General features: G+C 42.0%; 3 protein-coding genes across 5 annotated transcripts in view; all 3 read left to right on the top strand.

Moving 5' to 3' along the window:
• The window catches only part of LOC136437332 (tubby-related protein 4-like), a 33,784-nt gene extending 22,157 nt beyond the window's left edge, over window positions 1-11,627 (top strand). The window contains exons 3-14 of the mRNA XM_066431924.1: window positions 525-653; window positions 1,020-1,184; window positions 1,990-2,179; window positions 2,829-2,969; window positions 3,539-3,684; window positions 3,947-4,171; window positions 4,290-4,509; window positions 4,792-4,973; window positions 5,620-5,848; window positions 6,127-7,388; window positions 8,002-8,079; window positions 8,590-11,627. Coding sequence (XP_066288021.1) covers window positions 525-653; window positions 1,020-1,184; window positions 1,990-2,179; window positions 2,829-2,969; window positions 3,539-3,684; window positions 3,947-4,171; window positions 4,290-4,509; window positions 4,792-4,973; window positions 5,620-5,848; window positions 6,127-7,388; window positions 8,002-8,079; window positions 8,590-8,706 — 3,084 coding nt within the window. The 3' untranslated portion in view covers window positions 8,707-11,627. The remainder of the gene's footprint in view (window positions 1-524; window positions 654-1,019; window positions 1,185-1,989; window positions 2,180-2,828; window positions 2,970-3,538; window positions 3,685-3,946; window positions 4,172-4,289; window positions 4,510-4,791; window positions 4,974-5,619; window positions 5,849-6,126; window positions 7,389-8,001; window positions 8,080-8,589) is intronic.
• A 2,140-nt stretch (window positions 11,628-13,767) lies between these two features.
• LOC136440627 (uncharacterized) lies at window positions 13,768-18,420 on the top strand. 3 transcript variants are annotated; one of them, XM_066436886.1, is made up of 9 exons: window positions 13,768-14,257; window positions 14,850-14,933; window positions 15,168-15,392; window positions 15,750-15,878; window positions 16,084-16,305; window positions 16,683-16,901; window positions 17,100-17,195; window positions 17,289-17,549; window positions 17,907-18,420. In XM_066436886.1, the coding sequence occupies exons 1-9, from the start codon at window positions 13,925-13,927 to the stop codon at window positions 18,000-18,002; spliced, it is 1,665 nt and encodes a 554-aa protein (XP_066292983.1). In that variant the 5' UTR covers window positions 13,768-13,924; the 3' UTR covers window positions 18,003-18,420. The 3 variants fall into 3 exon arrangements, with proteins under 3 accessions (XP_066292983.1, XP_066292912.1, XP_066292840.1); XM_066436815.1 differs by having other exon boundaries at window positions 17,079-17,195; XM_066436743.1 differs by having other exon boundaries at window positions 13,769-14,257; window positions 17,076-17,195.
• Window positions 18,421-19,466: 1,046 nt separating this feature from the next.
• On the top strand, window positions 19,467-23,863 carry LOC136441357 (uncharacterized). Its single transcript, XM_066437649.1, has 7 exons — window positions 19,467-20,036; window positions 20,981-21,119; window positions 21,421-21,551; window positions 21,727-21,829; window positions 22,104-22,420; window positions 22,836-23,008; window positions 23,298-23,863. The coding sequence occupies exons 1-7, from the start codon at window positions 19,644-19,646 to the stop codon at window positions 23,467-23,469; spliced, it is 1,428 nt and encodes a 475-aa protein (XP_066293746.1). The 5' UTR covers window positions 19,467-19,643; the 3' UTR covers window positions 23,470-23,863.
• The last annotated feature ends 216 nt before the right edge of the window (window positions 23,864-24,079 follow it).

The raw sequence follows: 24,079 nt of genomic DNA, 5'->3' as shown, positions 1-24,079 counted from the left end.
CTATGTAATCTTTACATGTGTATTGTACGGTGAATAAATGTATCTCAGTGGGTACTGAAAACATGTGTCACTCGTGGTCAATAAATCAACATTTTCTCCATAGCGGCCACCTGTCCTTAGCGGCCAGTTTTGGCCAGTCCCTTGAGTGACCGCTATAGACAGGTTTGACTGTACGTCAGTAGGGAGAGTGGAGGTACATAACTCAGTTGTGCCATTTCCTGTTTGGGCTAAAATATTTTCAGTCCCTTGATCCTCACATTTTATACTGCTACATACATGCACGCCTGCATGATTCAGATAGCTATCTCAAAATCTGTACTGTACTTTGAAACCCATTATAGGCTCTCTATGCAAGAAGTTTGGACGGATATATATGATGAATTTGATACATAATATATACACATGTACATTGGATCTGCCATATATACACGCTATACTTGTCAAGAATACCGTGAGTTGTATCACCATTTCCAAACCCTTACCTGAACTAGAGTAATAATAGTTTTTCTTGTTTGCCCTGACAGGTAGTTCTAGTGAGATGGAACGAACCCTACCAGAAGCTAGCCACCTGCGACGGCAACGGTGTTATCTTTGTCTGGATCAAATACGAGGGCAGATGGTCCATAGAACTGGTCAATGACAGGGGCAGCCCCGTAAGTACAGCATGGGTCTCCCTATACATGTATATATGATATTTATATGTACAAGCTTGCTGAAGAACAGAAGACAGAGTGTCTATTGGACTGATAGGGTCAAATAATGATGTCAGGGATTTGATAAAATTTAAACTTTTACTATAACAAGAGATATGTGAAAAACAGTTAAGAACTATATGGTTCTGATTTGTAATGCATTTATCAGAAATTGTGTCGAAGCTAATGTTTACTGTTACAGGTAGAAGAAAAAAGCTCTACATTACAGAAATAGAAGCTCATTACACTTTGTGCCTGATTTGGATTCACCAGCCAGTGTGTTCTGCAGACAAATGATATGTACGTAACCCTCTGATTCCCCCGTAGGTTAGCGACTTCAACTGGAGCCATGACGGGCGGTTAGCTCTCATCTGTTACCGAGATGGGTTTGTGCTGGTGGGGTCGGTCGCCGGGCAGCGGTACTGGTCCTCCATGTTGAACTTGGAAGAGTCCAACATCCTGTGTGGGGTCTGGACCCCGGATGACAAACAGGTGGGGAGGGGTTGGATGAATGAATGAATGAAGACCTTTATTGTACACACATACCCACTGGGTTCAGTGGACGGTCATACATGGAGATGGGGTGTCCCTGTGGTGTAGTGGTCTGCGCTTCTGTCACTTACCACATCTGGTTCAAATTATGAGGAGCCAGAAGGCCCGAGTTTGCGCCCGGGTAGGACATGTCTGGATAAGAGGCGCATCGAGTCATACCGAAGACTTTATAAAAATAGTACATAGTTCTGGAACAGTATGAAAGTTAAACACATTCCACTGCCAGTGGACTAGCCCCCTGCTGCAGTGATTGCACCCTAGTGTGGCCCAGGGCTACGGAACGGAGATGGGCTCCGCCCTATACACCTTATGGTGAGGGAGGATGTTAACTTAACTTTAAGTAACATACATGGAGACATTCATGGCATTCCAGGGAAGCTTATAAGGGTTGAGGGATTGTTATTCCATTTCCTTGGACAGCACACGTAAAAATTTTCAACATTTTTATGCCAACGATTTCTTTAAATGTTTCTTTCGGAGAGGAAAAAATTGTGTTGCAGTTGTTTTCAAGCCACACTCCAGCAAAAGCATGCCAACATTTCTTGTTGATAAAAATTCTGGACTGAAGACATTGAAGTACATGTACCTATTATTATCGCCCCAAATTATTTCTTTTTACAAACTTGCAAATTTTGCTTGGAACTAATCTCCAACAATTTATGGTGGGACAATTTCAACACAGTAAGGTGTAGAGAAGACATGTTCTTCAGAGAGTAACATAATGTAATGTTGCCTGCCGCCTCAGGTGCTGTTTGGCACTGCGGATGGCCAGGTGATCGTCATGGACAGCCACGGTGCCATGGTAGCACAGTGTATCCTTGACGATGATGACGAGATCCGCTCCCTCGCCTGGTCGGGCGAGAAGTTCCACATGGTGAACACCAGCGACTCTGAGAGTGAGGTGGAGGAGAGTCCATCCACCCCCAAACAGAAAGGTACCAGAGGTTTTTGTTACTTGTGCCCCCTCAAAAACTGCTTTCACAAGCATGTGTTGGTTTATCGTTTGGCTTGTCCCTAGACAAGACTTCCAGTCCTAAAGGCTCTGTGACTCTTTGATGAGCTAGGTGGAGGAAAGCCCATCCTTCCCCAAACAGAAAGGTACTAGCAGTATCCTGATCAGGGCTGTCTCCAACTTTACATTTTTTTCCATCCCACTCATTGTTTGGGAGCCCATTTTGTCAATTTTTGTTGTCAAAGTTTCATCAAGTTCTTGTGATGAAGTGGACGGATGCAACAAGCAAATTTCCATCCCGGGATGGAGAGACAGGTCCTGGAGACAGCCCTGATAAAAATCTCTTATTTTGCCAAAAGAAAGCTGCTTTTACCAGCATGTGTTGCGTTGGTATATCAGCTTGGCTTGTCAACAGGATTTGTTAAACAAGACTCCCAATGAAGACTTATCTTTAAACTGCAATTGCCAACTGAAAAAATGGACTACTCAAATTTTGGACTGAATGACTTCTTTATCTCATTCCTTGGCAAATCCTGTCAAATGTCAACAATTCTTTGTTTTGGCAATTGTTTTCATTTTAAGCTAAGACATCCAATGATCCTTAAGCCTTTTCTCGTTGGTATTTCACACAGGCCAGAGAAGGAGGCATTCCCAGCGCCAGGCTGGCCTGAAGAGTGGGCACATCCTGGCCGTGGGGTTTGGTAGTGGTGACGTTGCACTGATGAAGTCTTATGATGACATGGCACCTGTACTCATCAGAACCAACATGATCGGTGAGGCTTTTGATATCAAGGATACCTGAAAAACAGTCTTGTTACCTGAGTGTATATTTCCCTGTATATTGATACATGTAAATAAATGAAATGAAAATGAAATGAGCTTGTTACTTAGTCACATGATGTTATTAACCCAATTACAGGCAAGATTAGCTGGAAAGGCAACCTTGTCAACGGTTGTCTTAAAAAATCTTTTAGACAACCTAGAAAACTTTATTATGTTCATGAGCTTGTAGCAGGCTTGTGGGGTTATTTGTTAGATGGTTGTGCATTAAATCGTAAAATTTCAAGTGATACAGCCTTTTCAAGTTTTGTATCTTCATTCATACATAGACATTAACCTTCATTCTATTTGTGAAGTGAGATTTTATGAAAATAACTTCTGCCAGGATTGCTTTGTACAGTATTGGAATTGCTTTTTTGTTTGTGCCTTTACCGGTATATACGTTCGAGAAATTCCACTATTTGGCCATCATGGCCGCTTTTCATAGAGGTCGAGTTGTAAACTTCTGCAAAATCCACTCACCATTCTGATTGGTTCTCTCCATCCATATAACGTCCTATAGCTACCAAGCTGGAGTGGAGTAGCTGTGGCTTGTTCCTGGCGGTGGGTGGAACACACCGACACATCACCGACCCAGACAGCGTCAGCGCTGTCAAGTACTACGACACCAGCGGCCATCTTAGATTCACTCTCAACATTCCTGCTCAGGTCAGTGACCTTTCCCAAATTGTTATGAATTACGAAATTGTATTTATGACATCTAAAGAGATTTTTCATCCAATCATCCATAGCCATGGGGAAAATTTTGTGTTGTCCTAAAAAAAAGTAAATGAATTTAGCTGTATTTGTGATATCTAACATCTGAAGACATGTTTTCATCCAATCATCCATAGTGGTTTGCCATAGGGAAAATTTTGTGTTGTCCTAATTGAATTTAGCTGTATCTAATTTCGCTTGCTTCACTTTGCAGAGAGCGCTCACTGCTATGACATGGGGCCACAACGACAAGAGATTTTTCGTAGCGTCGGGTTCGAGTCTGTTTGTGGCGTGGGTGGAGAAGGAGGTGGCCCCTCTCCAGCTGCTCTGTATGGAGGTCGTCGGGACAATGATCAAGGAGGAGAAACAGGTTGCTAGGCTACCGTTGCCAAGCCGCATCAAGAACTACGTCACTCAGGCCTTCTCGCCGACCATCAAGGTTGGTTGTTGCCTTGACAATGGTATCTGCATGATTGTTTCATTGACACCATTGGCATGCTTTCTTCCTTACTTGTCTTGTTGTAAGTACCTGATGGACATTTATTTTCTCTCAACAGCAGGGATGTATTCCTGATCCAAGCAAGTTGAGAGAATTTGTCAGTCAAACTAGTGTTGGAGCAGAGAGACTACACTGCACCATGGTCAGAACAGATGACGATGGCTACACACTGTACTTGGAGTACCTAGGGGGCCTTGTTCCACTACTGAAGGGCAAGAAAGTCAGCAAACTCAGGCCGGAGTTTGTGATCTTCGACCCAGAAGTGTGCACTAAAGATGGTGGGTTAAACAGTTATTTGTAGAATGTATTTTGGATTGCAGCCACATCTAATGATATTCAAATTTTGTACATGAAATTCCCAGCGATCATGAGAACATTAACACTTGTACATTTGTAAAACTCGGGCGCAATTTCAACACAGTCTTGCCAATCAGATGAGGAGAAATGAAGTAAAAAAGATTGAGGAACACCTTTCATATGATTACAGCATTGTCTCCCCAAGTCTTGGGACATATATAGGTCATGATTTCTCATCTTAAAGTAAACATTGTCTTCCTCAGATAAGTCAGATGACGATGGCGGGATTTTCAGCGGGCTGAGCAGCAGCGGGTGCAGCAGTGGCAGCGACTTCAGCGACAACGACAGCGATGAGCTGCAGAGCCGGCGAAGGTCACCGGGTCAGCTGGGCAGGAAGGGCAGCGAGAAGGAGAGAGACACGGTGTACCTGGACAACCTGCCGCAGGTAGGAGGGCAGATAGAAATATTGCAATGCATCCATTTTGTCTCAGAATGTAATCATAAGGTGCAGGGGAGCCCTCTGTTGGTGTAATAGAAAACTGCACTCTACTTTAGACTCCAGGTTATACTTGGACAACCTGCCACAGGTGGGAGGGCAGATAGAAATTGCAGCTGCTCTACAGCTGATTTCTCTCTTGAATGTGAATATGGTAAAGTGTAGGGAAGCCCCCTACTGGTGGTGTAGAAAACTGCAGATTATTTGGAAGTATGGGAGGGTAGCTAGAAATGCATCCATTTTCTCTAAGAATGTTATCATGATAAGGTACAGGGGAGCCCTCTGTTGGTGTGATAGAAAACTACGCTCTACATTTGACTCCAGGACTGGTTGTATTTGGAAGTATACACAGTGATGTACAAATCCATGCCCAATGCTTCTATCCTTAAAACTCTTAAAGAGACCTTTTTCTTTGCACCTCTTTGGCCATTCTGAATAAAAACCATCACAATGTTGCACACTTGTGTCCAAGCTAGAGAAGGAGAACAAAAACATATTGTATTGATAAGATTTCAAAAATAATTCAATTCTTGACCCCTTACCATGAACTTGCACTGTACTTGACGACCACATCATTCCTCAAACCTCCCATCAGGAGAACCGGCTAGTGGAGGTGACCTCCAACATCTGGGGCACCAAGTTCAAGGTGCACGGCCTGGCCCCCTTCCTCCCAGCCTACATGGGTGCGGTGAACTACAAGACCAGCCTGCTGCACCTCCAGCCCCGACAGATGACCATCTACCTCCCGGAGATTGGCAAGGGGATGCGGCCTCCCAGGGACCCGACCTTTAACCCCAACATGTTCAGTGAGGATGAGGAGGAAGGTAAGGTATCCTCTTTTACCAACTTTTGAATATTTCTTGTGTTTATTCATCTCATGCCAATGAAGTAAAAAGCAAGATAAAGTTTTATATTTAAAGTATGCTGAAGTGTACTTGTTGCCTGGCCTTCAAACCTCTGTGTTGTTCATTGCAAATTTGAGGACATTGTCATAGGCTCATATACAGCAACTCTGCTTTGATCTGGGTTAAATGTATTGATATTCAGAAGACAGGAGACTAAGAGAAGAGATCTTAGTAAAGTTGGCATGTTTTCCCTGCAGGATCTCCAGGGTGCAGGGATAGTGGGATCTCCAATGTGGAACCCCCTCCAGAAGAAATGGATGTTCCCATCTGCCCTGTCAGCTGTGCTGACTCCCTCCGCTCCGTCAAGAAGGAACTTCTCACAACGCGGATGAACCTCGCCAACGAGGACATCTTCTCCTCGGCCAATCAGATCACACTACCTGGAAAGTTTTTCGTAGAGGTGCACCATGGGAACACAGAGGTGCACCATGGGAGTGGGGTGGAGGTGCAGCGTGGGAGACAAGAAGCCCAGTGCATCAGACCGGACTGCTATGAGAGAAGAGAGCTCTCTCCCAGTGAGAGGGAACAGTACATATCACAAGGGGCCATTCCTAAAGCTTATAAATCAGTTGAAGCACTTAATAAAAACCTAGAGGACTTAGATGGAGAGACAGAGTGTGACGGAGAAATCTTAGCTGCAGAGGAACCACAGAAACTCTTAGAGGGAGAAGTAGTAACCAACGGGGACGGGGGAGTTGCAAACGAGATGTTTGTTGATGGAGAACTTGAGGGGGAGAGATGGGCAAAGGTTGCCACAGAACTCCTCGAACCCAGTGTGGAAACATCCCTGTTTAGTGATGACGGGGACGAGACAAAGGTGTTCAGCGAAGGAGCTCAATTACCGCTCGCTCCCCGTGAAAACCGCTGCAGACGGCTCGGCATGTTATCCTCTGCCAAAACCAGCATCATCAGTGAAAAGGCGCGGCAGCTACTAGCTACCCCCAAGAACAGTCTCCGCGAGCCTTCGCGGGGACCACCAAGCCCCAAGATGGAACCAGAGGACATCTTTGAACCACGGGAAAGCATCGCAAGAAAAGCCAATCAAACCCTGGACAAGCATGTGTCAATCAAATTGACGGAAAGACCGGGAAGCCCACGGGAGATTGAATCGAACGCCTCTCGCTGTAGAGGGCCGTATGAGGACAGAGTTGTGGATAAAGGTGTGCGGGGAATCGCTGAGGGGGGGAAACTCATTCACCAATTGTGTACAAAGTGCAATAAAAGTCATGGAGTCAAGGGTCAAAAGGTGAAGTTCAGGTCAAGGTCACAGGTGGAACAAAGTTCGGACAGTGAAGGGGAGTGTAACCTGAGTGGCGACGAGCTCGGGGCCCTCAGAACAAAAGGACTCACGCGGAGAAAGAGCAAGCGAGTACGATCAAGAAGTGAGGGAGACGAGATTATAGTGCAACACGAGTATGTGCTAACCAACAAGGCACCGCTCTGGAACGAGAGCACACAGGTACTGTTACAGATGTTATCATTGCCTTGTGCTTTGTGAAATATATCTGAGCCATGCAATCGGGTCTTAATCTCATGTTGTGAATATGTGCAAAGACAGGATTGCTTGAATGCCAAATCCTATTCCAGTGAACTTGGTTTACAATGTTCCTTTGGGAAAACATCTTTATGTGATAACAAATAAAATCCTGTAATTGCTTTGAAATAGAAAGTTACTGTATACTAGTACACTAAACAGCTTGGAAGGCAATATCTTTGCACTTTTATTGATGTAGATCCTAGGGGTCGACTCCAGCTCGGACATGTTGTAAGGAATTGAATTCGTCATTTCGGATGGTGACGTAAAGCTGGCGGCCTTGTGTATGAGGGCGCTTCAGGCATTAGCCTCAAGCGTGAAACCTGTGCACGTAAAAGAACCCAACACACTTATCGAGAAGAGTAGGGGTGACCCGGTGTGCTTGGCCAAAAATCCGAGCCATAGCAAAGCCACATTGCACTACCACTAGCTACTTGAAAAAGCATCATGCTTCACCTCAAATGAGGATGCCTTGAAACGAAAACCTTGTTACATCTAAAAAATTTAATGACAGAATTTGACCTATTGTGTTCTTCAGGTGTACCAGCTGGATTTTGGAGGCCGAGTGACACAGGAGTCAGCCAAGAACTTCCAGGTGGAACTGGAGGGCCAACAGGTAAGGAGCACTGCCCGCCTGTTCTCTGGGCCTCACAGATACCTGCTGCCTAACTCTGTAACCAATAGGCAATTGGGTGGCAAAGAGCTACTTCAGAGTGCTAAAGGATAAGGATAACTAATGGCAACAAAACCTGGTCACTTACAGTTTGGTTTTCATTTTCAAAATTCACTCACACCCACACACTCTCCAGTTTATCGTCTGTGGTATGGGGGTTAGACTTGCTTGCATGAGTATGTGGGGAAAAATATGTTGGAAGCCCTACACTCGTTACCAAATACAAATGCCACTTTGAATTTTGCCTCTGGTATATGTCTCTGGTACCAATGTTCCCACAATATTTTTTATCTCCATCAATCGCAACATTAAAAATTGCACAAATCTGGCGTGCACATATTGAGATGCATGGTCTTGTAAGTTGCTTTGGTCATTTCATATTTTGGAAAAAAAATGAAAAGCAATGAATTTCTGACACATTCTTACTTCATTTATGATTCTATTTCCCCGTAGGTGCTGCAGTTTGGGAGAATTGATGTGAATGCCTACACTCTAGACTTCCAGCATCCGTTCACAGCGCTACAGGCCTTTGCCGTTGCCCTTGCCAATGTCACACAAAGACTGAAGTAATCCACATCCACACTTGTCCACCTCGCTTACACCTCTCAGCATCACAACTCTAATGCTTACCTACAGTATCTAAAGGAGCTACTATTAGTATTTGTACATGTAGTTTAGAAAGCAGAACAGAACCATTCTCATTGTACCAACATACATACCGTACAAATGCAGTGATGACTACCACCATGCGAAGTGAAGACAACCTAAGAAAATATGGTGTAGAGATTTTACATGATGTAGTTCAAAAGCTCTTTTTTTTCAAACAGTGCTGCAACATACTTAGTACATGTACTTTGCTATCTTGCACATCTTTTATAATACCATGAAGGCACCAACGACAAGATGCATCAGAAAATAGTCATGGTTTGTTCAGGGTATCATATGTAAGCATTATGGTGCCATTCGGTGTATAATTTCAAATACAATGATGTACAGTAACAAATTTTCCTTAACCAGTGAACTTACAGCAATGTTTAAGATATCCAGTAATGTTTAATAGAAGCACATACTGTTCTTCTTACCTACCACTATAATGAATAGGAAATGACAACTAAGGCAGTAATATGCCATATCTTCACATTAAAAAGTACCTGCGCCTTGGCATTGGATCATATACAGAATGGACAATACTCAATGATAATTCAGTCCATACATGTACGCTTGTTAGTGGTGTATGTATAGTACATGTATTACATATGTTTGATACCACAATTAGACTTTTCTTGACAAGCCATTTCTTATAAAAACATGACAGAAATGCCTGTGGTGAAAGAGTTGTTTTGGCCCTGGTGGCTTTGCACTTACTGATGACAAGAAACATTGTTTAAAGTTAAATTCTATATTTGGGATCATAAATGTTAGTTTCTAGTACAAGGAGGAATCTCTGTTGAATATTGTATTGAATATTTGTGTAGTTCACTTTTTTGGATTGGAGATGTCCTATTCTTGCCATAGAGGAGACTTTGTACTTAAGATTTTGTAAAGGTTTCGCCCTCTCTCTGAGTCTAATGGCTTATGCTGTAAGAAATGAAAACATGGAGAAGCCAAGTAGGGAGGGTTGAAGACTTTGATAACTGACATTATTAGTGACTTTATAGGTTCTTCATGGAGTCTGTGACACATTTTGTGAGTTATGCAAAGTCAGAAGACCTGTACTTGTGGATGTGTGGCATTTGAGATAAGACGTGGATGGAAGGAATGTAGTGGTAAGTAATGTGAGGTAAAGACTCGTATCGGATTCACTGTACGTGTGTCTTGTGGTACATAATGTAAGTTTGGTACAGTTTTAATGTACCCCTGTAATATTTCGGTTCAGCGTACCCTTTACTTCGTATTTTATTTTGTAAAACAGATCGTATTTGTCGTGAATAAGTAGGTACTGTATGTTGAATGCACAGAAAGATGTACTTATGATTTAGATATAGTGCCAAGTAAATCTGTAGGTGCCAGAAATGATCCTGCAAAGCATTACACGTCAGCCTCTCTTAGAATTTGCTTCTGAAGATTGGCTCATGAGGATGACTAGCTGATGGGTAAAAAGCATAATTGCAATGAAATTTGACGTAAAATGCACAGAACAACAGACAAAAAGGACTTTTGCACAGATTGTTGACCCAAAATATATTGTACTAACATCTCCAGTCTTTTCTGGTCGGTCACAAGTGCACTTTTTATGTAGCAAAGTCTAACGTAAAATGTTAACCGTATGGAATACTCCATGGCTGGTAAATTTGGAGAGGAGCATTAAATCAACTAGTGGCTGGTTGTATTGTTATGAAGATTGTAAAGGTGGTCGTGTATACAGGAAACTGTAGTTGACTCTTTTCTTGCAATCCTGCATGCTTGCCATTATTTATTTTAGTGGATTAAAATGTTTATGTTACTCTGTTTTAAGCAAAACGGATTAGTCAAGTGTAAGGAGAATGTTTATCACATTTACACATCAGTAGAGACAACAGGATTTGATGCCATAGTCAAATGATGACAAGTGCTGGATAAGCACAGATATGTTATTAATAGTTTACACTACTTTTTAGGCTGGCAATGTGCTTATATTGTGATGCTGCGGAACCATGCTGTTAGAAATTTAATGCCATTTAGTGTGAAAACTGAGCTGGCCAGGGAGCTGAAAAAGGACAAAGTTTGTATAACTCGTGGTTAATTTCTGTGACAAAATTAATTCTACCTTTTGTGTATGGCAAAATCAATTCTACCCTTTGTGCATGGACTGTTTTGTTGCGAGATTTTTTTCCTTATTTTTATTGTTAATTAAGATCTATTTGTATTTTCAAGTTGTGTACACTGCAGTTTGGCAATTAGTTGTAGTGATTCAGAATGAATATGTGAGCAATAGAGGAACTCTCCATCAAGTAAGCCAACTTTGTATTTAAAGTGGCATCAGATTTTACATTTAGTACATTGTGTTGTTATATCCTGTTCTTGTTCCAAGTTACCCTGTCTGCAACTGTTGTCAGTGTTTCGCTTAGTTCCCATCAAAGACACAGCTGAAACCTGTAACAGAACATTCTAACATTGCCCTAGTATTGTGACACTCCTATAATGAAGCATGGTTGTGATCCCGTCAATCATACAGAAAAAGCTACATTGAGCACGTCTTTAAACATGATACTAGCACCATGTCAGTATTTTCTGTTGGCAAGATGTATCCTGGAAGCTTGAATACATTGATATGAAATTTGACTCAGATGTAGACAGTAACTTGACGACACCAGGGATGAATTATATTTGGTACTGATGTGTATATTGGTTGTTGCAATACCGTTTCCTATCCGTAACATGTAGGTGCTGTTAGTGACATGGATATAAGTATTATGTCAAATCATGAGTGGACAAATTCTCCCAGCCCATGAGCTGCTGCTTGGAGAGGCTGCTCACTAAGGCAGCCAGGAATAAAAACTACTGTGCACAAAGTTGTGATTGGTACTCATTTATTACCTTCGTTAAGAAGGTTATGTTTTTGGGGCTGTTTGTGGTCAGGTGGTTTGCAGGCTGGGTCAGCAGATCCAAATTTTGCAAAGATCCGCAGCTTTTTTAAAATCAGAATTTTGCAAAGGGTCTACGGTCATGACTCATGAGAATATTTTATGAGATCAAAATTTGGCGCAAAGCTCCACGGTCATGAGAAATTTTACGATTTTGCAAAGGTCAACGGTCGTGAGAAATATCTGTCTTCACCACTGGTTGGGGAGGAAATGACCTTGTTTTGGCAGAAAATTGATTATTAAAGTTTTATAAATGTTTTAAAATATTTATAAATGTTTATAGATATTTCTAAATCAATTTGAAAATGTTTAAATATTTGTAAGTTAATTTGTAAATTTCTTAACATTTCTAAATATTTATAAATTAATTTGTAACTTTATAAATATTCATACATTAATTTGTGAATTTACAAAAATGTATAAATACTTATAGATTAATAAACATTTATAAACATTTATGAATACATTTGTAAATTTATGAATATTTATAAACATTAACAAATATTTATAAATTGATTTGTAAATTTATGAATATTTAGAAACATTTATAGATATTTATAAATTAAGTTGTAAATTCATAAATACTTACAAATTAATTTGTAAATTTATAAACATTTATAAATCAATGTATAAATTTATAGAAATTATAGATATTTATAAATTAATTTGTAAACATTTATATTTATAAATAAATTTGTTAATTTATGAATATTTATAAATGTAAATTTATAAACATTTACAAATATCTATGAATTTACAAATCAATCTTAACATATAAACATTTGTTAACATTTATGAATATTCATGAATTGATTTATAAATCTATAAACAAAAAAAATGTAAATTTGTAAAGATATAAAATAATTTGTAAATTGATAAATACTTATCAATTAACTTTTGAATTCATAAACATTTATGCAGCAATGAGGCTGTGATTTGTTCGTAGCAGAGGTTGTGGTGGATAGTCTGTGTTTTCTCAATGTAACAGTCCATGAAGGAAGTTTGACAGCTCTAGTTGGTAAATGTTTTACCGGCAAATGCCGACTGCTCAAGGGAAAAGGAAAGCTAACACTTAAATGTTCTGCACATGAATGATGTTGTTCTTGTTGTTGTCCGTGTTTTATGTCTATTTCACTGCTAGACATGGATTCAGGTCTCGGACCGGAGTTTTTTCCCAGTTTCGTGGCCGATCTGACACCCTCAGCCCCATGGGCTGTCATTTCCCTATGAAACATAGACCGATAATTTTCATTACTTTGGTGGAAAGTGGTGAGGTCATGCTTCGTAATAGACTTATTTGGTAGTTTCTGCTGTTCATTTTTTTAGGTAAATAAGGCCGAAAAAAGGAAATTTTTGCGAAAAATGTGTTATTTTTAGGCATTTTTCACGCACGGCTGTAGGACAAAAATGAGTTTTCCTAGGGTAGCGGATTACATGCTGCAAAAGCGTAGTAATTGTTGTTTCTGAAAAACGAAAAAAATAAAAAAAAGTCATGTGATAACTTTTCCGCAATCACCGATGACCCCAAAACAGCCATAACGGACATAGAACGCACGATTTGGGTCATCAGGCGAAAAGGTCACATTGCCATTGACGCGGAATAATATCACGAGTCTTCGCTTGACGATCAACATTACGCCACCCGTAAATGCTACAATTAACAGGCTTTTCAGAAAATAAAAAGATATCTACACAGCTATAACGATTCTAGAGAAAACAGGACAAATACTTAGCAATCAGAACTACATTTCCGGCAGATTACCGCACTATGACCCCCGGTCAGATATAAACTCCGACCCGGAACCTTCAGGGTGTTGTTGTTCAGATGTGCTGGGTCATGGGCCATTCCATTTTTACCCGGGGATGTGTAAAAAAAGTGCAATTTGCCAACATAAGTTTATCTAAATCAACAAAGCAGTAAGTAAACGAAACAATGAGAATACTTAGTTTATATTTTGATAACTTTTGTGTTAATTTTAGTACGTTTCTTTGATACTCGTTTCTTTATAATCTCCCCATTTTATATAGTGATCACAACCAAAAATTAACCTTTCACTTTTGACCCCAAATAATGCAAAACAGGAGCAGATATAGAGCGCTAACGAATTTCTATAGCTATGTATGATTTATGAGACTTGCTTTGGCAGCATGGATTGTCAGAGAACTTCTACAAATAGTAAGCACCAATACTTGATGTAACAGCGGAGGAAAACGTGTTAGCAACCATGCCACGGATGAAGAAAACAGCAGTAGGGAGGACAGAAAAAGAAGAGGAGTCCCAAGAAGCTTCTGATCATGAGAAGTGTCGCTCTCTTGCTGTGGGACCGAAAGACACACCAGTTCTAGAGGCTGTGGAGATACAGAGAGACGGTAGATATAACGACAACAAGAGACAACGCGATGGAGCATTGAGAGCAGAAGTCGTGGAAAGCCCTGTAGAAGAGATAGTTGATGGTACTGAAAAATGCTGTGCATCTGCAGAGACTGGCATGAAGAAACGCAAAGTGGAAGAGACATCAGAAGTATCTAGGAAGGTTACTGGTGTGACACAGCTTCAGGTTGTTATTCGATCTTATGAATATTTGATCATTTATCCTCATTTGGGTTTGTGTATTAAATAAAGAAAGTGAATAAGGAGCGATCGTTGTTGCTGGGTATTCGGATTCACTTCTCAGATGAAGGAAGCACAACTGAGGCTCCTACTGTTGTTGAAAGTGTGGTGTCTGTGAATACTCTCAGATAGCAGCTCTCAGTAGTACAAGAAAAGAAGCGTCAACTGGTCCAGGAGATATTTTGCAATTCTCTACAGAGTGAGGTGAACAGTCCAAGGAAAGTGCAGGATAATCTTAAGGAACACTGTATCAGCAGCTAGCTTTAAGCTTAACTGACCAGAAGTGCTGACATTGTGCGCAGGATTGGTGGAAAAAACTGTCCAGTCTTGCTATGTCTGGACAGTGGAAAACTTGTCCAGTCTGAAAAGAGGATGTGCTGAATACCCCCAATATAAACACAAAAGCAGCGATTGCTCGAAAACTGTTCTGACTTAGTTTTCGCTTTTGCAGATAGTCCAGCAATGGCTATATTTTATCATGGCTGCTACTTTTAAACTTTGAGGTTAAAAACTGCCCTTTCCTCTCTCCTTCCTCCCAGACTGAGAACCAGACACACAGACAGATGGAGGAACCAGCAGCTTCACAACAGACTGTGCCAAAAGAGGCTGAGAGGGAGCTCAAGGTAGGGGCATGTCTTACATTACTTGTTTATCATTCAAGTGTACTAGTACATCATATCTCTCCATTTTCTGTCTTTGCTAGAAAGTAGCATTCAAGCTAAAGCATCCATTCATCTTAGACTAGCTTCACTTGGACGATCTGTGACATCTTAAGGGCTGTGGCATCTGTATTTCTACATTCCTGGAAGTGAGGGGGAAAAATCAATATTTTCACTTCTACTGGCTGTCTGTTGCAGTGCTATGCACAGGACACCATGAATGAGCTGCTGGGGATGTTTGGTTACGATGGTGTGGATGAGGAGGAGGCCAGTAGCCTGCATGTGAGCTCCAGATTTGTCCCCTCACCCCCACCACCAGCCCCTCTGCCGGCCCCTACACAGGATAAGGAGGGAGGGACCCCGGGTCGTTGCAGATGGTGTAAGAGGACATTTAAAGGTGCAGCACTGAACTACGTTCTTAAGGTGAGCATACTGGCTTTTGCTTTAGCTTTTCATTGTGAATTTTGTATTTAAAAAGACTGAAGTTGCTTTGCATGCTGTTAGTTTATGATGGTTACAACGGTCAGAAAATTTCAGTACAGTGACATGTGGTAAGGGAGAGTACAGGGTAGAGACCTACAGGTCGAATTTGATTTGATTTGATTATAGAAATAGCCAAGCCAAGTACAAAATTTAATACTTCATCCAGCAGTCATAAGGCATGATCGGTCCTATAACCACCTCGTGGTTCATCCGTTGGAGCTGATCATGCCTTATGACACTGTATACACCACAGGGCGGGTCGGTTTAACCCTATATTACTTTTGTTCCCATCTACAGTTGCCTGATATGACCAAAGCCTATTGTAGTGCAGATTGTCTCGCACGAGGAGAAGATGCCAACAACAGTAATGCAGCACCGTCCCACAGCTCACAGACTATGTCTAATGAGACTGGAAAGGAGCACAAGGTAAGAACATGTCTTTGACACATCAGCTTAACATGCACACGTCAGTGGCTGGATAGTAATATCAAATCACTTAAGTCAATGACATTTATTCCCAAGTTAAAACACTCAAAATTGATGACATTTCATGTATGATATCTTTATATCACTTGATGAAGAAAATAGATCTTTTGATCCAATGGTCTTACAATTTGGTATACTTCTCCAGCGCTATGCCCAGGACACCATGAATGAGCTACTGGGGATGTACAGGTATGATGGGGATAAGACAAGGAACCTTCAGATGAGCTCCAGGGTGGTACAGACACCTTCATCATCTACTCCTCACCATGAGTCTTCTCCTGCCCAGAGAGAGGGGACATTACCGACCGCCATGAAGTGCTGCATGATGTGTAACACAGAAACTGCAGCACTGGACTTTGTGCTTAAGGTGAGTACCTTACTGAGATTGACAGTCATTAGGGATATTACATGCTGAAGTCCTGTAAATTGATTTAAGTTTGCTGGGACTTAATTTCACGATAGGATGGGAAATGAGTTTTTTTCAGTGTTTTGAGTTTGCAATTGAAGGAACCGAACTGAAGACAGAGCATTGCAATCCGTGATGTGATGAGTTGGCGGTGAGAGGCTCTGTGAATATTTCATGATTGTACAGTATTGTAGGTTATGTATACATGTTGTATGTTTATCTGTATTTTTGTGGGTCAGCCATTACCAGTGAGAGCTGCCTAGGCTGACCCGATGTAATGAATTGTTTTCATTGTCAATAAATAAAAATGAAAATACATTGTTTGCTCGTATCCACAGTTGCCTGATGGGAGTCTCCAAGCATACTGTAGTGGAATGTGTCTGGCACAAGGGAAAGCTCTGGCAAAGAAGATGAGTGCTGCATCAGAGTCCTTAAGGCCTTTCTTCAGCCTCAATCACAACAAAAATATCACATCTTTCACAGAAGATGGCAACAAAGTATCACACAAGAAACAGTGCACAGAGTTAAGACATCAAACCAAGCTTGAAAATAAACAGGTTAGATTTGACATACTTGTATATCTTACATTCCATGTGTTACTTGCTATCAAAAAGAAAACATTTGCTGATGGAAGGTGAATGTAGAAAAGCTGTATTATGCCTTACACAGAAGAATGGTTTTATGTCTTTCACTTCGATTTCTCCTCATACTTTTAAAAACTTGTGTTTCAGAAGAAGCCATCAGTAACTTTTACGCCTGCTGAGACCCAAGAGGAAAAGAAGTCAGGAACTGCTTCTGGATGCTGTATGTGGTGTAAGAAGATAAGTGCAGCACTGGACTTTGTACATAAGGTGAGGAAATCAATTTTTTTTAGTGAGTGAGTGAGTGAGTGAGTGAGTGTGTTTTATGAAAAGCACAACTTTATTATTTGTTCTCATCCACAGTTGCCTGATGGGAAACTCCACGCCTACTGTAGTGCAGACTGTCTGTCAAAAGGAAACATCTCCAAACAAAGAGTCCAAGCACAAAAAAACAGTAGCACAGCTCAGTCCCTCAGCCGCCAGCCCCTCGGTTGTACCCAGGACAAGACGTCTCCTACACCAGATAGCAACAAAGTGTTCCACAAGGAGCAGTGTGCAGAGTCTTATGACAGAAGAAAGAATACAAAAAACACAAATTCCTGTGTTTTTTGGCTCTGCCACTGTGTAAGTTACACATACAGTCAAACCTGCCAGGCAACCACCTGGTGCAGACAACCACTTTCAGTCATAGACCACATCAAAACCGTCCTGTCCATTTTACATAGTTAACCCCACCCTGTCCAGCAACCATTTTTCCTCTGTCCTGTGAGAGGTTGCTGAATCCAGGTTTGACTGTATTTTCGTCCTGTTGAATCTGAAATTATTGCAGACTTTAAAACACATTTTTTTATGAGCAGTTGGCATTATTGACCTATAATATTGGGTCAATGCAACTCTTTCTATAGTATAGAGAGAGTTGCATTGACCCAATATTGATGGTTCCCCATTTTTAATATTTATACTTTTTCTCCTTTTTCCCAGTGCAAGAAGACTGTTCCTGGTGACAGAGTCATCACCTCCAACAGTGGGAAGTTCTGCTCGGAGGACTGTGTGAGTAAACACCAGAAGCCACAGTGAAACAGTCAAAACCACATAGGCAACCAAAACTTCCAGGACAGCTCACAGCTTAGTGCAGTGATGATGACTCCAAGGTGGTGTGTCCAGTGTTTCCTGGTGATGCTTCAGAAGAGTATCTCAACCCTGTACAAGCTACCAGGATCTTTTGGCCAAACAAACTGCATCACTGGACTCTCAAACTGGATGAATACCCCTGCTTTTCAAGTTTAAGGAGATGATACATTTAGCTTTTATGTGAATCATATTCTTTGTTTATTTTCCTCCATGGAAATGAATGTTTCGGATGAGTGTTAACCCAGCACTAGTTGCCAGGACCAACCAAACTTTTATTTCCCAGACTTGAAGGAGGCCTGTTACTGTCTTATCAACCATGCTAGCTTAATGTAATAAAGTGTGAGGCAAAATGGTCTAAGATTGATTTTTGTAGTTGTTTTTTAAAAGGTAAATAGGAGAATATGCAAGGTTTTCACTCACTTGCCCATATAGGCCGTTCCTGTCCAACACCTTAATAGAACCCTGTCAAGAAGGTTTTATTTTGAGGAGCATTCTTCTGCTTGTTTTCTGATTTCCCATGACTACTTGACTGTTCATCCGCTTAGATAATAAACGCTTGAACTTGAGACTTGGACACCAGGTTACAAACCTTCCCCCTAACGAAAGAACAATGATAAATGATTTATTGTTTATCATGTGGTAAACAGTTCTATGTGTTCAATTAGTTTTACCTTCTTCGTCACCACTTAGACTTAAGAAATTAGACGTCTTCTTTTTTCTCACCCTTTTTTTTACCTTATCTTGAGCACGCTCATGTCAATTTTGGGCTGTCCAGACGATGTCATCCAAAAATGGAATCCGTGTGACCTAAGGCGTCTCCACATGACTTTCACTATAAGTTGCGCAAATCAAAGATATTGACTAGGTCGTATCACCAGGCCGCCAATTCTTCATAGCCACAGGTTAAAAGAAATATGACCTCATGTCTCTGAATAAAAGACTTTATGTGCTAAGAAACCTTAACAAACATGGACTGGACACAAGTGACCTTATACTTATATCTACATTGGTTTTGTGAGGCCTGTTCTTGAGTACGGGTGCATGATATGGCATTCCGGACTGACCAGAGATCTGTAATCGAAGATAGAACGCGTCCAGAACAGAGCATACTGAGACCGGAGTACGTCACCAACAAATCTGCACTTAAACTCGAAAAGGAACAATCTATGTCTAAGATTTGGACAAACTCTTTGTCTCATTTTCTCTCTCTATATATATATAAATACATGTCGTCAGTTTTCTTCGTATCCCCTGGGGCTTAAAACCATGGTAACTGGTGACGTACTGGCCCATTAAAAACGAAATTAACCCCGAGACAATGAGCCCAGCTAAGTGACAACATTTAAGAGGTAGGCAACTTCCAATGTCTATTGTGACGTTTCATGACGACGAACTATCCCACCGATGGTAAGACGGTGACTAAATCAGGTAAGGCGATGGGGGATCCCCGGCTGACTCCCTGTCTCAGGTGGAAACGTGTTATAAAGAACAGCTGCAGGAACTCGGCACTTGCAAAAACTGTCGTCCAGACGGGTTGCCTTGTCGTGCTTGTATCTCTGCCATCCCCTGTATAAGGTAGCCGAGTAAATGAGTGAAGAAAGGGTACATATCAGGAATATGGTTAGGAAAATGGCGCATGAGCCTAGGAGTGACCGACTGTCCCTGGCGGTAGTGTTTGCCGTGTGCAGCTCGGCAGTGACCGTGGCCGTCCTGCTCGTCACTTTCCTGCACAGCGGTCAGGTGCAGCAGGCCGACGTCGCTTCCCTGCGAGAGCGTCTTGCTGACGTCGCTTCCCTGCGAGAGCGTCTTGCTGACGTCGCTTCCCTGCGAGAGCGTCTTGCCTCGGTGGAAAAGGAGCTGTCCCACTGGAAGGAGAAGAGTCAGGATGAGACGACTTCCCTTCGCGAGCGTGTGACAACGGTGGAGACCAAGATACAAGACGGAGTCTGGTCGGGACAAAGTTCGGTGCTCAACACAGAGGTAGGGTTTTGTATGTGCTAGCTCGCTGGCATTGTTGTCACGAAAGTAACTTAACATGGACAGAAATTATATACCTGTATATAGTGACCATATTTCCAAAGGACATGACAAATCTAATGCCAATCTCGTCCAATGCCAATCTACTTGAAATATTTGTATGTCATTATCATAGAACGGGCGAAAAGTCTCAGTTCAGTACAGGCAAATTAATGTTAGACGCTACATTTTGTTCTTTGAACAAGAACATATCATAAAACCCAAATACATACACAGTCAAGTCGTTTCAAGTAACAACTTTTGGTCAGTGGCTTCCATGAGGTCAAAGGCCGCTCACGGCACCAAATTTGTAACCGTACCCATACTGTTAATTCCTTTATATTCGCGGGAACTTAAGTTCCCAGCAGGAACGGCGAACGAGGTGTTTGAAGTTTGTAGTGAGGACGAAGGAACAAAATTTGCAGAGCCACACGAAGCAAATCACTGTGCATCCCCACGATTTGCGGACTACAGTAGAATCAAACTTCAGTCAAGCTTACCAGTCATAGGACGAGGTGACGTTCTGCATACCATGTTATTAGGCACACGAAAACTCGAGGTTACACGCGCTCCTTTCTTGCGATATCGTTATGTCCATGACCTCACGATTTCACCTGTAAAGATCGCTAGATATGCCTGTAAAGACTGTGCATGCGCATTTGAAGTGAATTGCACGGAGGCAGGTAACTTGAACGTTGTCACAGTGGGGGGTGTGTGTGCGTGTGTCTGTGTTCGTGTGTGTGTGCGTTTCGATTCATAGTATCATGATACTATCATCGGTAAAATCCTGATGAAAAGTTAGGAATGCTGTGATTTCGCCTTTCAATGAAATTGTCACCGCAAAAACCGGGAACATCATACCAATGCGAACATTTTAAGATTAACAGTACTAGTACATGTATTCCCAGATTGCTGATTCACTGTTGACGCCCGAGGGCCCGGGAACGTCCGGCAGTGGTTCGACAGGACCCGGATTGGGCAAAGACGAACCCCGGATGAGGTCAAAGAGGCAGGCTGCAGGAAATACAGTCAGGTTGCCAATATCGGGTAGGGAAATGCGTTTATTCTATGCATTGCATTCAGAGTGCGAATGAAATGTGTAATACATGTAATGTAACGGTACCACAATGAATGTTCACAATTGTAAGATTTTTGGTGGTCCCTTAGATTATGTTAAATGGTCTTTTGCTGTTCTCAACAACTGTTATTATTTAATCTCTTTGTCAACCAACAGACACACTATATCATCGGCACCAACTGTCACATTATAGTTAAGGCACAGTAGTGTTCACACAAGCCATATCTTTTAAGTTACATTATTGTCATTTAACCTTGTTTGCCATGTCAGGAGGTATGCAGGGTCCCCCTGGACCCCCCGGGGCGCCCGGCCGGGACGGGACACCGGGAAGGGACGGTCGGGACGGGGTGCAGGGACCCCCGGGACCTTCTGGCTGCTGCTGTGATGGTCAAGGTGTGCAGGTGAGAACGTTTGGAAAAATTAAACTTGCTATTTTCAATTAAAAAGAAGGAAAGCAACCTCCCAGAGTTTGACCGCCATCTTGTTATGTACAATAAACAACGTTGTCGATGCAAGCTTAAGCATAGCTACAAATGAAATCCCACACGAGAACTTTATCTATGTGTGTGTTTTTAGGGTCCGCCTGGCCCAAAAGGAGACCCAGGGGAGCCGGGACCGCAAGGGATGCCGGGATTGCCGGGGGTTTGTGACAAGAACTGCACCAACGAGACTGCGAGTGGTACGTTGTTATCAGATACATAACAGAGAACACTAAGCAGGCTTAGCTAAGTGATCTTGATGATCACCTATCAACACGTTTAAAGCAGGCACCAGTCAGCTATAGATTTACTAGAGGCACTATTGGTGCGTATACTATAGTAGGTTGTAAGTAATCAGCACTTGAATGAAATGTACAATCATTGGATCTCAACAAATGAATTGTATTATCATGTCACAATCTCAACGTATTATCTAAACTATCTCGGGCATATTTGTCACATTTCTCTCTTCAGATACCAACTGCAGCAAAGGCCTTGATGCAGACCTGCTGGCATACTACCCGCTAGACAACAGCTACGCTGACACCAGGGGCAACTTTGACTTAGCACCGCAAGGCGGCGTTTCTCTACAGTCGGGTGGTAACGGGAATGGCTACGCCAAGTTTGGTGGAAATGGAAAACTGGTGGCGAACGGTTTCACCTCCCATGCGTGGGGCAGTTCGCTTACCGTCAGCGTGTGGTTCAAACGTACGGGTCAATTCGGAAACTACCAGGGAATCATCAACACGGGACACCACGGTTCTGGGAGCTGGGAGATCCGCATGGGTCGGGTAACTATAACTTTTATTTATGTTGTATATAGTCCGACAAAAAGTCGCATGGGTCGGGTAACTAAACTTTTATTTATGTTGTATATAGTCCGACAAAAAGTCGCATGGGTCGGGTAACTATAACTTTTATTTATGTTGTATATAGTCCGACAAAAAGTCGCATGGGTCGGGTAACTATAACTTTTATTTATGTTGTATATAGTCCGACAAAAAGTCGCATGGGTCGGGTAACTATAACTTTTATTTTTGTTTAATATAGTCCGACAAAAAGTTTTAAGAACTTGGGCCTGGCAACATGGGGAGGGCCAACAACGCTTAGCGGTAATGAGAGGGCCGACAACGCTTAAAGGTCACGTTAAAGGTAAATTGACGCGCATTCCTACAATCGTCTTGTCTAAAACTTTTTTTCTGACAGGAAAACGGCGGAACGATGATTGGATGTGGTGTCGTCACAAGTAACAGTCCTCAAACCTGGGACTACGTTCACCTGTATGCATCGACCAACACCTGGCACCACGCCGTCATGACGTACGACGGCATGCTGACCAAGTTCTACCTGGACAACGTGCCGCAAACAGGAAACCACCAGTGCGTTACTTTGTTGAATTGTTTTTGTTTGTAGAAGGCTATCTAGAGTGCAGTGCTTGCGATCGCTGGAATATGATGCATTGTACTGGAGATGACCCGCAAATAATTTGTTCGCGATGATTTTTCACTATCTCGATTACCTTTGTCTCATTGGAAGGAACGTTGCTTTTAATTGTCTTTTCTCTCTCTCCTTCCTCTCTATTTCTATACTAGTATTTATTTACTCCAGTTTGGAGAGCCATATGTCAGACAAATAGCAGATTTAAAACATTTCTCCCACTTTTTGTAGATGCTGCTCGGGCCCCATCATAGACAAGGGGAATCCGGTGGTCATCGGACAGGCCGGACCCGGGAAGAGTAATTTGTACTTCTACGGCTTTATCGACGAGGTGCGTCTGTACAGTCGGGCCCTGTGTGCCGAGGAAGTGGCGGCTCTGTACGAGACATTCAGGCCGGAGTGATGAGACACCACTGTGTAGTTTCTATACGCCGTACAGCTATGTACTTTGTACTTTACATAGTCAGGCTTATTACAAAACGAGGTTTAGATAAAACAAATTTATTATCAATCAACATACTGGTTCGGTCACCCTAATTAACGCACTTTGTTGTACTGTACTTGAAGTCAGATTAAGCGCTGGTGAACTATGTGATGATTCCATCATGATCTTCGTATCCCTTTCTCTGTAGAAACACTCAGTTGTTAACATCATAAAGAGAATAGTCTCTTCTAGAATGTAATTCTTACACGTTCATTTTCCTTCAATCATTTTAAGCTATAACAATGCATAATTTACTGTTTTACGTTAGTCGATTAATTAAGAGTTTTGCTTGAAATAAAAGTGGAAACGTAAATTGGATTACAGAGTGTTCCTTTAGCAGTAGCCTGGTTTCAATCAAGCCCCTTGTCCGCTCGCCGCCTGTAACGGCTATCCACCCGGGGAGGGGAGAGAAACCCCCAGACAGCTGGAGTTTGCGTCATACAGACTACTTTAGCAGCATCGATGTTGCAAAACGGGCGGGCATATTTTGTATTTGTGTATATTATGGTATTGGGATTCGAATTGCAGC

This window comes from Branchiostoma lanceolatum, chromosome 1 (assembly GCF_035083965.1).
Source record: "Branchiostoma lanceolatum isolate klBraLanc5 chromosome 1, klBraLanc5.hap2, whole genome shotgun sequence".
Lineage (NCBI taxonomy): Eukaryota > Metazoa > Chordata > Leptocardii > Amphioxiformes > Branchiostomatidae > Branchiostoma > Branchiostoma lanceolatum.
Note: the sequence above shows the minus strand (reverse complement) of the source record. Positions and strands in the feature narration are given on the sequence as shown.